Source organism: Gymnoscopelus microlampas, assembly GCF_963454915.1.
Source record: "Gymnoscopelus microlampas genome assembly, chromosome: 15".
NCBI classification, from domain to species: domain Eukaryota; kingdom Metazoa; phylum Chordata; class Actinopteri; order Myctophiformes; family Myctophidae; genus Gymnoscopelus; species Gymnoscopelus microlampas.
Genome location: NC_139952.1, coordinates 39,818,403 through 39,833,256, shown reverse-complemented (window position 1 = coordinate 39,833,256; position 14,854 = coordinate 39,818,403). Strand labels below are relative to the sequence as shown.

Here is a 14,854-nt window from a genome sequence, read left to right as displayed (position 1 = left end):
ACACACACACACAGAGCCCCATCTTACTTCCACCTACACAGCTATTACCAATGCCACTGAAGCCGCTTATAAAATCCAAATTGTATGCAAATTTGTGTGTGTGTGTATGTGAGGGAGAGAGTGTTTGTTTGTGTTTGTGAGTGTGTGGTTTTATATAACATATTAGCTGAGGGGTAGTCTGCTTCTCTTAAAGACAAAACGCTACAGCCCCCTCATTATTTCTCTGGGAATAATGTGCAGCTTAGCAACACACAACCACCTGTTCACGTGAGACGCATGTTCAACGAGGGATTGATTACACGTCTTTACACACAGTACATCCTCTTACAAGGGCACGCTGACATGCACGCACACACACACACACACACACACACACACACACACACACACACACACACACACACACACACACACACACACACACACACACACACACACACACATCAATGAAGAGGAGTGTCGTGGAGCTACTTTACATGAAACCACATTTAAGAGAGAGAAGAGTGGGGTGGGGTTGGTGGTGAGAGACATGCAGTAAGGCTGAACGATTAATCGTTTTCAAACCGAAATCGCGATTTGAAACCACGCGATTAGCTAATCGCAAAGGCCGCGATTTTTTATTTTTTTATTTTATCATAATAAATAATTGTAATATTAATATTAATCCCAGAGCACCCGCGGGACTTGTCTCCTTCTATCCAGAGTGGCTGCCTCTCTCTACAGGGAGCGAGAGGGCAGCGCCCCCCCCCCTCCCCCCCTCTCTCTCTCTCTCGCTCTGTCCCTCTCATAGAGTTAGGTTAAAGTTTGTCGAGCGGCCGCGTTGCGCAACTTAAGTCCCCGATGCCGCGCGTAGCGGTAAAACATTATTTTCGGTTCGACACAAGTAGTGTAGTAGTAGTGTTGCTCATATCTATGTTTGTTTCTGTAAGTGTAACTTATATTTTTCCCATCATTATTACACTATTACTGTCGGATGCTGTGATCCAATGTAAACAACAATACGATGCAAAGCACTTCCTGGTCAGTGTTGCCAGGGTTTGAGAGAGAAATAAGCAACCCTGTCTATGAAAACAAGCCCAAAACAAAAGAAGCGACTATGAACTGTATCTTTGTCACTTATGTACAGTGGTGGAAAAAGTACTCAAATGTTGTACTTAAATAAAAGTATCAATACTGCAATGTAGAAGTACTCTCTTACAAGTAAAAATCCCAAATTCAAAATTGACTTGAATAAAAGTAGGCCTACAAAAGTATTGGTTAGTATTTTATTAGTATATTAGTATTTAAGTAAAATGTACTTAAAGTACCAAAAGTAAAAATACTAATGTTTGAAAGCAGATCTACAAGCTCACAACGCGTCGCATCGCGGCGAGTTGTGAGCTTGTAGATCGGCTATTTTCAAATTACCTAGGTATAAAATAGGGCTAAAGTGGTTAATGTAGGTTTTATAATATTATAATTTATATCTGCAAAGTAACTAGTCACTAAAGTTCTCAAATAATTGTAGTGGAGTAAAAGTACAATATTTGCCTCTGAGATGTAGTGGAGTAGGAGTTAAAGTATTGGAAATTAGAAATACTCAAGTGAAGTACAAATACCTCAAAATTGTACTTAGTACAGTACTTAAGTAAATGTACTTAGTTACTTTCCACCACTGCGTTATGTATTCTGAGTTTTTCACTTCCAAGGAGTAGTAGTAATACAATGTACAGTAGGAGAGGACTTTGCCTTGTGAGACAAAAAAGTGTTAATTTTAGTTGAATGTTAATCTACATAAGCTAAATACTGGATATCAGTAAATATGCTTCTGGAGCCATAAGTGAAAGACTTACTTATTTCACTGCTGTGAATTGTTTACACGAAATGGTAATTATTTGTTTAATTTTATTTTTATTTATTGAACTTCATTTCAGAAAAAGCTTCTCTTCTTGAGCCATAAGTTAATGACAACAAGTTCAATGTTGGGTTGTTTACAAAAATAAGCTATTTCTATTCCAGCTAAATGTTTAAATATATACATGGGGAAAAAAGTACTTGGAAGATACATGTTGGAAGCAATGAAGCAATTCATATCTTTTAGTTCTCATCCTTATTTATTAGAATCTAGAACAGTAAATAAATGGTATGCCATTTGGTAATGTTCCATTACTTCCAATTACTTTTTAAACGTACACAGTGAATACTAAACTGAAGCTTGACTTTAAAAAAATGTTTAAGATTTTTTTTTTTTTTAATTAAAAAAATCGCAATCAAATCGCAATCGCAATATCGGTCAGAAAAATCGCAATTAGATTTTTTCCCAAAATCGTTCAGCCCTAACATGCAGTATATGTACTGTATATACGCTAGAGCTTCACAAAGACTGGGGGAGGGGGAGGAACGTGACAGAGCCTAGTCACACACACTACATAATGTAGCATATCGTTTTTTATGTATGATGTATATTTTATAGGTAAAAAAAAATAACTCAATGGAAAGTGGCCCTTTTTAACCTTTACACAGCCAAATCCCAAAGTGTTAGTTTAACTCTGAGATAGTAAAAATGGACCCTTGCTTGCTCAGGGTTTAATTAACAACTTAAACCGTAGGCCTATATATAGGCCTATGGTGTGCTCCTTTTTTCCATCTACACAACTCTCTTCGCCGAAGCTCACAACGCATCACGATCCGCTATATTTGGCGAATGTTCGCCTAGTATGACATGGCCAGAATAGGGGTTAATTTGGTTAATTGATGGTGTACTGGCCCTCAATTATTATTATCGTCTAATTTTGCCTTTATGGACACACACACACACACACACACACACACACACACACACACACACACACACACACACACACACACACACACACACACACACACACACACACACACACACACACACACACACACACACACACACACACACACACACACACACACACCAATTAGTCAATGAATCAGTTAACCTATAAATGTCATTTTATTTGCATAGCAAATGTATTTGTATAGCCCTTAATCACTGCTGCAGTCTCAAAGGGCTTTACGGGAAACAAACGACACCCACTGTCCTCGGAACAGCACATTTCATATAGATTATGCAGCACGATGTGCATAAAAGCTGTAACTGTAGTGCAGCAGTCTTCATTTTGCCAGCAAATTTTTATTTAGTTTTAGTCATAGTCAACTAAAACAAAACCATTTGTGTCACCGTGCCTTTTTGTGTGCAAACTGTTAATAAAGTAATCAATCAATCAAAAAGTGAAAAAAGGTAGCCGACCAAAACATTTTGTCACACTGTAGTGCAGTTATGCACATTCCAGCACTACTTGTTTTTTCATGCACTAATTCTGCGCTGTATAACATTTATTGTTTATCATGAAAACTGGTGCACTGGATCCTGGGGCTCTGATATAATTAGCTATTCCTCCTAAATGCCTTTACATTTTTACAGAATTTAAACTTCATAGCTTTGCCGGTTGCCTGTCTAGTCTACTGTAGTTATCTGTAGTCTACTGAGTGAATGTACATTCACACATTGCACTAATGTTATTCCTGTATTATTATTGAATCAATTATCAACTGTTCTTTCAGGTTGTTGTAATTCTTTGTAGAGTATGAACCTAATATTTGGCAAAAATGTTGTTCCGAGTTCAGACTAGTGCTTGTATGATGAAAATATTGTAGTATTGATTTTGTTTATTTATATCAAAGCTGAGTCACATCAGTGTTTAGTCTTTTGGGGTGTATGGATATGTCAAGCAGTTTGTGCACATAAGCAGATCTGGTTAACCACTTAAAGGCATATTTCATTTTAACGTCTACTCGGGCGTTTGTGTGCACCCCAGACAGTTTTTAAGTTGCTTGATTCAGTATTTCGATATTTGATATACATTTTATCAGACACGCCCCTCTTCCTATTCAAACCCATTGTAACTTTAAAACTCCATTTTAACCATGTTAGATACATTGAAAAGACATGTCCTTGGTCCTGGTGACTGATATTGTCCTTCAAATGCGTGAGGAGGCCGTGTTTTTTTTTCAATTACTTTTTTCATTTTTATATACAGTATATATTTTTTTTAAATGATAATAAAATACCAAACATCTACTCATCCAAGAGGGAGTCCCCTGTTGACCAGGGGAGATACTGGGCTTATGCGCTCAGACATTTATTTTGACTTAACCTACTCTACCATAAATATTGGTTCAAATATTTTATTCATTAAAAATAAGTTCCGGATTGCAGCGTTAATATTGGTTTGGGTTTAGTCTAAGGGGTTTAGGTTAATCCCCTCTCTCATCCTTTCATTTATTTATTTATTTTTAATTACTGTTCAGTGTAGCGTATAGTCACTACGATTATTACGATAGCAGTGGTGTGACTGTAGTACTGTCCCAGTAAACCAGGGGGCAATGTAGAACACTCCACTGTTGCCCCTGGCTATTGCTTGTTCTCTGGGGACAGTTTGATGCCATCAGAACAACTCACTGGTCAACAGTAATTAACTGTGTGTGTGTGTGTGTGTGTGTGTGTGTGTGTGTGTGTGTGTGTGTGTGTGTGTGTGTGTGTGTGTGTGTGTGTGTGTGTGTGTGTGTGTGTGTGTGTGTGTGTGTGTGTGTGTGTGTGTGTGTGTGTGTTCTAGGGAGGAGGACTCTGAGGGGAACAGAGACATCTGCAGTGAGATTCTCCAGATGAAAGCTCTAGAGAGACTCACTTCCACGGTAAGTGTGTTTGTCTGCACCAGGCGGCAAGGAATCTCCACTGGAATGGAAGGTCACTTCCCGGTTCTCTTTCAGCCCGCTGTTCCTGTTAATGGCCCAACAATACATTATAATCTCAGCCAATGACCTTTTGGGCGAACTTTACACTTGATTTTATTAAACCTTTTCATAAACATTTTATGTTTTTATCAATCGCTAGTTTAAAGTATTTTTCAAATCATCATGATATGCGTTTAGTAAATTATGGTCCCATTAATTTTAAAATTAATGATTAAGTAGGGTGTGTTTATAGGGTTTCTACTAGTTCTACCGAGTAAAGACCCGCCCTCACTGCGGTTGCAGCCAATAGTAGTGGTTTCTGGTAGCATTTCGGACCGGATATAGAAAGATGGCGGATTTGAAATCGCTGAAAAACAGGCTTCAAAACAGGTCTGTAGAAACCAATGGTGTCACTTTGTCCATTCTTTTTTTACAGTCTTTGGTTTGCACAAAAGCATCAAGTAGTAGAACTAAGTAACAGATATACAAGCTCGAGACGCTGCGCCAAGCGACACGTTTTGAGCTTGTTGATCTGCAATTTTTTGCTAATTTAGAATTTTAATCCTGAAAAGTAACAGTTTTGGACGTGAGGTTTCCACCCGACAGATATGATCAGTAAGGAGCCTATCTCCTGTTTCTGTAGCGTGAGGCAACTTGACGTACAATTACACCCTGGACATGACGCTAGCGACGATAAGATGTTTCTTGTCATTGTATTCAGAATACAATGGCTTTTTTTTGTTGTTGGTGCACCCACGTCAAATAGCAGCATCCTCATAGAAATACAGCAGCGTTATGTAATAATAATAAGTCCATCATCAGTCATCATGTTATTACACTCTTTATTTTGTTGAGTGGTTCATGATACAAAAAAAGAACTCCCAACACCTATCAACATCACATTATAGAAGATGTTTGGATTGGCAATCACTTTACTTCAAGCTATTCAGTGAACGCGCACACATACACACACACACACACACACACACACACACACACACACACACACACACACACACACACACACACACACACACACACACACACACACACACTCACACTCACACCTGCATATCAATGGGGAGTTTGTTGAGATGTGGATGCTTAATACAGTGCTGGCTGCCTCCCTACAAACTGCAGAACTGTCATGAGGTTGCCCGTGTGTGTGTGTGTGTGTGTGTGTGTGTGTGTGTGTGTGTGTGTGTGTGTGTGTGTGTGTGTGTGTGTGTGTGTGTGTGTGTGTGTGTGTGTGTGTGTGTGTGTGTGTGTGTGTGTGTATGTGTGTGTCTGTGAGTCAGTAATGACATGTTTTTTTTCCTTTTCCAACAGGTACAAAGTGAGCTGGCAGCTGCCCTTGCCCGCAAGACTCGCAAAGCTTGTAAGTGTGTTTTTTTTGTGTTGGCAGTATTTTGTGATTTTCTTGTCTTTTTTTTTTAAAGAAAATTGAAAGTCATGTGAGTGTGACTTCATCCCGTTTTGTGTGTGTGTGTGTGTGTGTGACTTTCGCCTGCAGTGTCAGAGCGGGACTCTGAGACGTCGGAGAGCACACACCACCCAGAGCCTCGCACGCCCAGCGAGGAGAGCAGCCCGGTATGACACACACACACACACACACACACACACAGACACACACACACACACACACACACACACACTTAACATCTTTATTTGCGTTCACATTTAGCAAGAAATTCTTGAACACAAACAATAGTAGATGCACAACCTTGGGGAAACCCAACATCAAGTGTTTCAGGATACAGATCACGGATACAGAGAGCATGGTGTCCTCCATACTGTATGTGGCGACTGCCAATTATCACACTGACACTGAACAGAATGTAGCCAATGCCTTATAGCTCTTGGCCTGGGACTGCAGACCTCTCACAACTCATTTATGGACATTACCGAGGCTTCCAAATATGAACACATTTGTAACCAAGCTGTATAATAGCATCCTTAAGACGTTGGTACTTTAGCACCGTGGTAAGGAATGCCTCTTCCAGACTGTGGTCGCATAGGGCTGTATAGGGCTGTCACGATTACACATTTAAGTTGACGATTAGTTGTCACACAAATAATTGCGATTAACGATTTAATTTTGAACTTTGGAACATATGAATACAAATGAAATGTCTGTTTGCCTTTTAGGCTTCGTAATCAGAACTTGCACAGGGCAGATTTGACAAATAACTTCAATATAAAAATAAATTACTGACATATTTAATGTTATTATACAAAAAAAAAATAGCAGAAATAGCAGATTCAATCAACATCATGGAAATGATTACGACGATTATGGAAAATAATTGCGATTAGACGAGAGTGTAATAATTGCGACAGGCCTACGAATGTACAACCCTCTTCCAAAATAATGGTCACTTCTCTACTGTCCTCATCGACAACAATAACAACATCTGGTGTACACACACACACACACACACACACACACACACACACACACACACACACACACACACACACACACACACACACACACACACACACACACACACACACACACACGTGCATATACCAAGAGCAGGGGTGTGTTGGGTTCTTTATTCGGAGGTCACCGAGTTCAAGACTGAGTGAGTGTGCATGTGTGCGTGCGCACGAGCAATGCACTTGAGAAAAGGGGGTCACAACGAGAGCAGGGGGGGGGGCTGTATGCTTTTGAATCTGAGCTCCATGCAGGCGAAAACTCTTTTCTGTTCCTTCAATTATTCATTCTGTCCATCTCACCATAGATGAAAGAAGTAGAGAAGAGCAGAGCAGAAAAAAAAGAAAAAGAAAAACAGTTGATAAGAGTTGAGTTGATAGTACAGTGGAACCACACACACACACACACACACACACACACACACACACACACACACACACACACACCCTGACTGACCTCAGATCAAATCCTTCCAGAGCCTTCTCTATCCTGTCTCTCTCTCCTACACTGTCTCCTTCCCAGATATCACATTCTGTCTCTCTCCCACACTGTCTCCCTCTCAGATGTCCTACTGTCTGTCTCTCCTACACTGTCTCCCTCTCAGCTTTCCTACTGTCTCTCTCCTACACTCTGTCCCTCTCATCTTTCCTACCGTTTGTCTCCACTACTCTGTCTCCCTCTCATCTTTCCTACCGTTTGTCTCCACTACTCTGTCTCCCTCTCATCTTTCCTACCGTTTGTCTCCACTACTCTGTCTCCCTCTTAGCTCTTCTGCTGATCTCTCCTTCAGTTTGTCTCAGCAAAGACCAGTAGTGGAAAAAGTACTCAAATGTTTTACTTAAGTAAAAGTATCCATACTGTAATGTAGAAATACTTACAAGTAAAAGGCCTGTGTTCAGAATGTTACTTGAGTAAAAGTACAAAAGTATTGGCATCAAAATATACTTAAAGTACCAAAAGTAAAAGTACTAAAATGTTTGAAAATAGCAGATCTACAAGCTCACAACGCGTCGCATCGCGACGCGTTGTGAGCTTGTAGATCGGCTATTTTCAAATAGCCTAGGACATACATGGGCAACTGGCGGCCCGGGGGCCACATGCGGCCCCCACCTTCACTTAATGCGGCCCGCAGGTTAATATCGGAATACTGATATATTATTGATTTCAGCTGTTACAATTCCAAACATGCAAACATGACCCGCTTTAATGACTTCAGTCTATATTAGTAGCTTCAATGACTAGTAAAAGTTCACATAAGTATAACTAAATTAAATAAAAATGTTACTTTTCAGGATTCCAATTCAAAAATAGCAAAAACAGCCGATCTACAAGCCCAAAACGTGTCACAGTGCGGCATTCATTTTCTAAAAAACTTAAAATACGGAGATAACGGGTGTCTGCCCGACAGTATATGTAATGTGGCCCTCTGGAGTGAGTGTGGAAATATAGTGGCCCTCTCCATCATCAAAGTTGCCCACCCCTGGCCTAGGTATAGGGCTAAAGGGGTTAATGTTTGTTTTATAATATAATCATGTATATCTACAAAGTAACTAGTAACTAAAGTTTTCAAATAATTGTAGTGGAGTAAAAGCACAATATTTGCCTCTGAGATGTAGTGGTGTAGAAGTAAAAGTGCTGAAAACTGGAAATACTCCAGTAAAGTAAAAGTACCTCAAAATTATACTTAAAAGTACAGTACTTGAGTAAATGTACTTAGTTACTTTCCACCACTGGTAAAGACCTATTCAAAGGTAGTCGACTGTACACTGTCCTTTTTTTTTGGTGTACAGTGCACAGAAAGATGTTGGTAAAACTTTAATGGCAGATGCATAACACTAAATGTTTTACAGCTCCAGGGTTGTCCAGGTGGGTGGATTTTTCATGTGAAAACTGGCTATGTCACCCTCTGCCCAAAGAGAGGGTGGGGGGTGTGTGTAAAAGAAACACATCTACAGTACGTATTCCATGTCGCTGAGCTTGGTGCGTTCACTGTGGAGACCAGGAAGTTTGAGAACAGACGTACAGGAAGAAGCCAGGGACAGGAGACTCTGGCTCTGATTGTGGGAGTGTGTGTGTGTGTGTGTGTGTGTGTGTGTGTGTATGCACGCCCAGTTTAACAGATAAGAGTTGTTTTCGGTTATGTTTTGCTAGTAAACAACTAGCAGCGTGGGAGTTTGTGTGTGTGTGTGTGTGTGTGTGTGTGTGTGTGTGTGTGTGTGTGTGTGTGTGTGTGTGTGTGTGTGTGTGTGTGTGTGTGTGTGTGTGTGTGTGTGTGTGTGTGTGTGTGTGTGTGTGTGTGTGTGTGTGTTACTCTCTAGTAGAGCGGGGCAACGTGGGATAGTTGAGCCTACAGGAAAGGGCACCAAACTCCCATCCAATCAAAACACAGTTCTCTCTGTCTCTCTCTCTTCCAAGGAAAACAAATACACAGTTCTGCCACAGATGATAGCATCACACACACGCACACGCACGCACACACACACACACACACACACACACACACACACACACACACACACACACACACACACACACACACACACACACACACACACGAGTAGGGATGTTTGATATTGTCAACAACTAAGTGAAAAGTAATACGATGTTTTTTACCTCCATCAGTAATTATTTCTTATTCTTATTATAGTCTCTGTTGTTCTTTTTTTCTTTCATTTTCTCTCCTTCACTCTTTGGCGGGACTTTCCCATCCTCTGTATACAGTATTCCTCCTTTTCCCTCTCTCTTTTCTATTTCTCCCTCACATTCTCTATTTCCCTCTCTCTTTCACTTTCTCTCTTCCACTTTATCTTTCTTTCTCTTTCTCTCACTCTCTCAGTCACACACACACACGCACACGCACACACACCCTCTCTTTAGCCGGGCTTAGAGGAAAGTTAACACACTCTCCAGAGTCCAGAACTACAGTCATAGGGGGTGGAGACTCTCACACACACACTTTCTGGAGCAGATCCTCACAGTGAGTAGTCAGACACAGAGAGAGAGACAGACAGACAGAGACGGGAACAGATATAAGTATAATTAAACCCTGTAACAGATAAGATTGAATCAGCGAGAACACCTGAAAGAGCCTGAAAGAGCTGGATTACCACTGCACTCCTTCTCTCACATCATGCACGGAGACGGAGGTTCAGAGACTTGTCTCCACCGTTGGACCCAACACTGAAGAAGAGCGTGTGCCTGCGTTGTTCCTAGGCGAGCTGACCTGCTACAACACACACATCATTCACACACGTACGCCTGGACAGGACACCCCTCAAACACTTTTTATTTTATTTAACTTTTTTTAACCTTATGTTTAAGGTTAATTTGTTAGCACTGTAGACAGAGGAAAACATCATTTTTTAATTTTTTTATTATATTTGTTGGGATTTTCTGCTGTTTTATTTGGATAGTACAGTGGAAAACGACAGGTTGACGGGGAGAAAGACGGGGAGTGAGTGACACGCCGCAAAGGTCGTCAGAGACGTCGGGAATCGAACCCGAGACCCGCTGTCAGGCTTGCATTAGAGCCTCTATGTGGTATGCGCCTTAACCACTAGGCCAGCGGCACCACACACACACATCTAGAAACCACTACCTGGAGTCGTCAGCCCCCTGGACCACTTTTTGTTTTTTCCCATCATGTCGTGGGACTGCGGGCTGAGGTTGGTCTTCTCTTTGCCTCCTGCGTTGCAGCTGGGCGGGGTCTGCGGCGGCGGCGGCGGCGGTATGGTGGGAGGAGGAGGAGGAGGAGGAGGAGGAGGAGGCATGGTGAGGAGCGTGTCGTGCGGCCGCGAGGAGCTGACCAGCAGGCTGGGGCTGGAGGCCGTGCAGCGCCTGGCCAAGGACGGCTGCCGACTGCTGCAGAACCACAACTACCGGCTGCCCGACCGCGGCCACACGGTGAGTGTCATAATAATACTACACAGTCAAAATACCTGCTGGACCCCCGAGGGGTCCACTGTGAGAGTAATGATGCTGTCATTATGTGTTATGATGTGTTGTCAAAGTGTTCTTGTATTTGATCCCATCCTACAAATGCCTTCTAAATCAGTAGTTCTCAAACTCTTTCATGCCAAGGACCCCCAAATTGATATGTATTTGGCCACGGATCCCCCATCTGAAAATGTTTTGTGCCAGGGACCCCCCCAGATGAGAAGATTTATGTAAAAAAAACAGAATTATTCAAACATTTCCAGACATTTTCGGAAAAAAACCTTAAAAAATAGCCCCTAAAGGACGCCTGGCGGGTCCCCGGACCCCCACTTTGAGTAAATCCTACTGGACCCCCCCGAGGGTCCACTGTGAGAGTAATGATGTTGTTGTCGTTATTTGTTATGATGTGTTTTTATTTTATTTCATTGTGTGGGGACAATGGCTTTTTTCCCCTTTTGGCTTTTGTATGTGTTCATTTATTTTTCATTTTCTGTTCACAAAGCTTCAAAGCTTCAAAACGTGTGTTCACCACAAAATGCATCATGTCACATTTACAATACAACACAGTACCACAACAGGGGGTGCCTGCCTGCCTGCCTGCTGGTGCCTGCCTGGTGAGATTCATGGAGTTTGAATCCGACTCCTGACTAATCCTGTCTCTCTACTACATTCGACTTTTTAACTCATTAAGACCAGGAACGCATCTGTGTCATTTTGGGATTTCTTTGGCTATTCAAAAATAGCAGATATACAAGCTCATAGCCGCACTATGAGCTTGTAGATCTGCTATTTTAGAAAAAACGTGAAAATTTGTGCAAATCTTTGAATATATATATACTGTATATATATTTGTAAAAGCGAACATTTGTAACTCAAATATATATTCAAACTAAAGATTTGCACAAATTTTCACGATTTAAGGAAAAAAAAATGTCAAAGAAATAAAAAATAATGACACGGACGCGTTCCCGGTCGTTAACCCATTAAGACCTGGAACTGTGTCATTTTTAGATTTGAGCTAAAAAGCATTATTTTACACTTTGGGCTATTCAAAAATAGCAGATCTACAAGCTCATAGCGCGGCATCGAGTGCCGCGCTACGAGCTTGTAGATCTGCTATTTTTGAAAAATCGTGAAAATGTGTGCAAATCTTTGAATATATATATTTTTAAAGCAAACATTTTTAACTCAAATCTTTGCTTCTGGGGGTCCCTGGAACAAAATATTTTGATGGGGGTCTGCGGCCAAATACATATAATTTTGGGGGTCCTTGACGTGAAAAAGATTGAGCACCATTGATATAGAAATATAGGTTTTTCAGAATAATGTTGAGATTTAGGAGACATGTAGAATCGGCTTCAGGTCTCAATGATCAGGAAAAAAATCACCAGACACCTCATGAGTTTGACATTATGGGAATGAACTGCAAATGTGTCTGCGTTGTTTAATACCTTTTTCTGGTGGTCATATCGCTTGTTCTGGAACTGGTGTTATACCACCTCGGAGACACGTGGTCGTCAGTTTGAAAACACGCTAGAGTAGTGTAACATGGATTGAAATGACTGAGTTGTTTTAACCCATTGAATCCGGGAACGCATCTGTGTGTCATTTTAGATTTTAGCTATCACCATTATTTTATACTTTGGCTATTCAAAAATAGCAGATATAATACAAGCTCATAGCGCAGCACCGAGTGCTATGAGTTTGTAGATCTGCTATTTTTTTAGAAAATACATGAGAATTTGTGCAAATCTTTGAATATATATTTTTTTAAGCGAACATGTGTAAAATATTTTGTTCCATGGACCCCCAGAAGCAAAGATTTGCGTTACAAATGTTCATGAAAAAATATATGTATTCAAAGATTTGCACACATTTTCAAGATTTTTTTTTCAAAAAAAGCAGATCTAAAAAGTTTGTAGATCTCGTATATCTGCTATTTTTGAATATAGCCAAAGAAATCTAAGAGTGACACAGATGCGTTCCCGGGTTGAATGGGTTAATCAGTGTTTTTGTGCATGTAAAGGGAACCTCACTGCTGGTCTTCAGTTGTATAACATGGATTGAAAATGACCGCGTTTGTTTTTAATCAGTGTTTTTGTGCTCGCAAAGGGGAAGGGTGGACGGAGGTTGTGTGTCTGCACAGTAGAGTCAGAGGATAATACTGGGTGGTGCCCACGTCAGCATGTGTGGCATTGTGCATGGTCATGGCTGGCGTCAGCATCTGCTGGCTGAGTCAGTCAGTCAGTCAGTCAGTCAGGTCAGGTGGACAGGCACACATAACATGTCGTCACTGTCGGGCAAAAACCTCTTATCTCTTATATATTTTTGTATTTTTCTTTCATAAATTAACGCCCTACTTGATCATACAGCATCACACGAAAAACATCCAAAAGTAGCAGATCCACAAGCTTGAAACGTGTTCGCAGCACGTTTGCAAGCTTGTAGATCTGCTGCTTTTGCTGTTTTTTCCACCCGTTTTCCACCCGACAGAGACGATGTACATGTACACGTGGGTCAGGAGGAGAGAGAGCTGTCAGCATTAGCAATGGGTTTACAGGCGTATGCGCACACACACACGTGGGTGATAGATAAGACGCACACACAGTCATACAAAGGCACAACACACGTGTACACACACACACACACACACACACAAGGCGAACAGTTGAGTAGACACAAGCACACCGGTACACAGATACATACACCAAGAGAGGTTTTTACATCATACATGACTGTCTCTTTTGTGTCATATACAGTGCATACGTGTGTGTGTGTGTGTGTGTGTGTGTGTGTGTGTGTGTGTGTGTGTGTGTGTGTGTGGCAGGCTGACTCAGTGTGTGTAATGAGTGCGGTGGTGTTTGTGAAGCGTTGTACTGTTTAATCCCAAATCTGCAATCCATGCGAGGGCAGGAAACGATGCCAATGCAGTCTGTCTTCTTATCTCATAATACTCTGTGTGTGTGCGTGCGCGTGCGTGTGTGTGTGTGTGTGTGTGTGTGCGCGTTATGTGAGTGGCACCCAGACTTGAACACGGCTCCACTCCACTCATACGTGAATGATGTCGCTATGGAAACAACCTGCAGGAGCCTTCTTTTTTTTTTTTTTGCCCGAGTTTGTCCGTCACTACATCGCCATGACAACCAAAAAAATCTGACGAGAGGCTCCTTTGAAGTGAACGTTAGCCTTGCTTTTGCGGACGGACCCGCTCTGCATTTAATATCGTCTCTCTGTCGTCGGGTGGAAATCCTCATAATGTCCAAAACTGTTACTCTTCAAGATTCAATTTCAATTTCGAAAGCATCAAAGGTAGCAGACCTACAAGGTAGCAGACCTACAAGCTAGCGACGCGGTTCGAGCTTGTAGATCTGCTACTTTTGATGCTTTTGTGTGACGCTGTAGTGTGATCAAGTAGGGCGTTGATTTATGAAAAAAACACAAAAAGTTTAAATATGGAGATGAGAGAGAGAGTTTCTGCCCGGCAACAACGACATGTTACCGATGTGTGTATTGGTCTGGAAGCTTGATGTTTCAATGTAGGGCTGCAACTATCCATTACTTTCTTTGTCTTTAACTGTTTTTTAGCTTTTTACCCATTTTTCTCCTCAATTTAGTCGTTATGACAATGACTTCCTCCCCGCACACATTTGTGTGTGTTGTCACTGCTGTTGTATCCTACTGACTCACTTGTCAGTGAGGAGCCCCCACAGTGAGGACAGCCAGCCTCCGTCC

The 14,854-nt window shown here is 41.4% G+C and overlaps 2 protein-coding genes across 2 annotated transcripts in view; one reads left to right on the top strand and one right to left on the bottom strand.

Moving 5' to 3' along the window:
- klhl7 (kelch-like family member 7) overlaps positions 1 to 14,854 on the bottom strand; it is a 399,517-nt gene that overhangs the window by 122,302 nt on the left and 262,361 nt on the right. The window lies entirely within an intron of this gene.
- rapgef5a (Rap guanine nucleotide exchange factor (GEF) 5a) overlaps positions 1 to 14,854 on the top strand; it is a 78,467-nt gene that overhangs the window by 29,792 nt on the left and 33,821 nt on the right. Inside the window, exons 6-9 of the mRNA XM_084081258.1 lie at positions 4,629 to 4,707; positions 6,076 to 6,124; positions 6,260 to 6,336; positions 10,883 to 11,089. Of these exons, the coding sequence (XP_083937384.1) occupies positions 4,629 to 4,707; positions 6,076 to 6,124; positions 6,260 to 6,336; positions 10,883 to 11,089 (412 nt within the window). The remainder of the gene's footprint in view (positions 1 to 4,628; positions 4,708 to 6,075; positions 6,125 to 6,259; positions 6,337 to 10,882; positions 11,090 to 14,854) is intronic.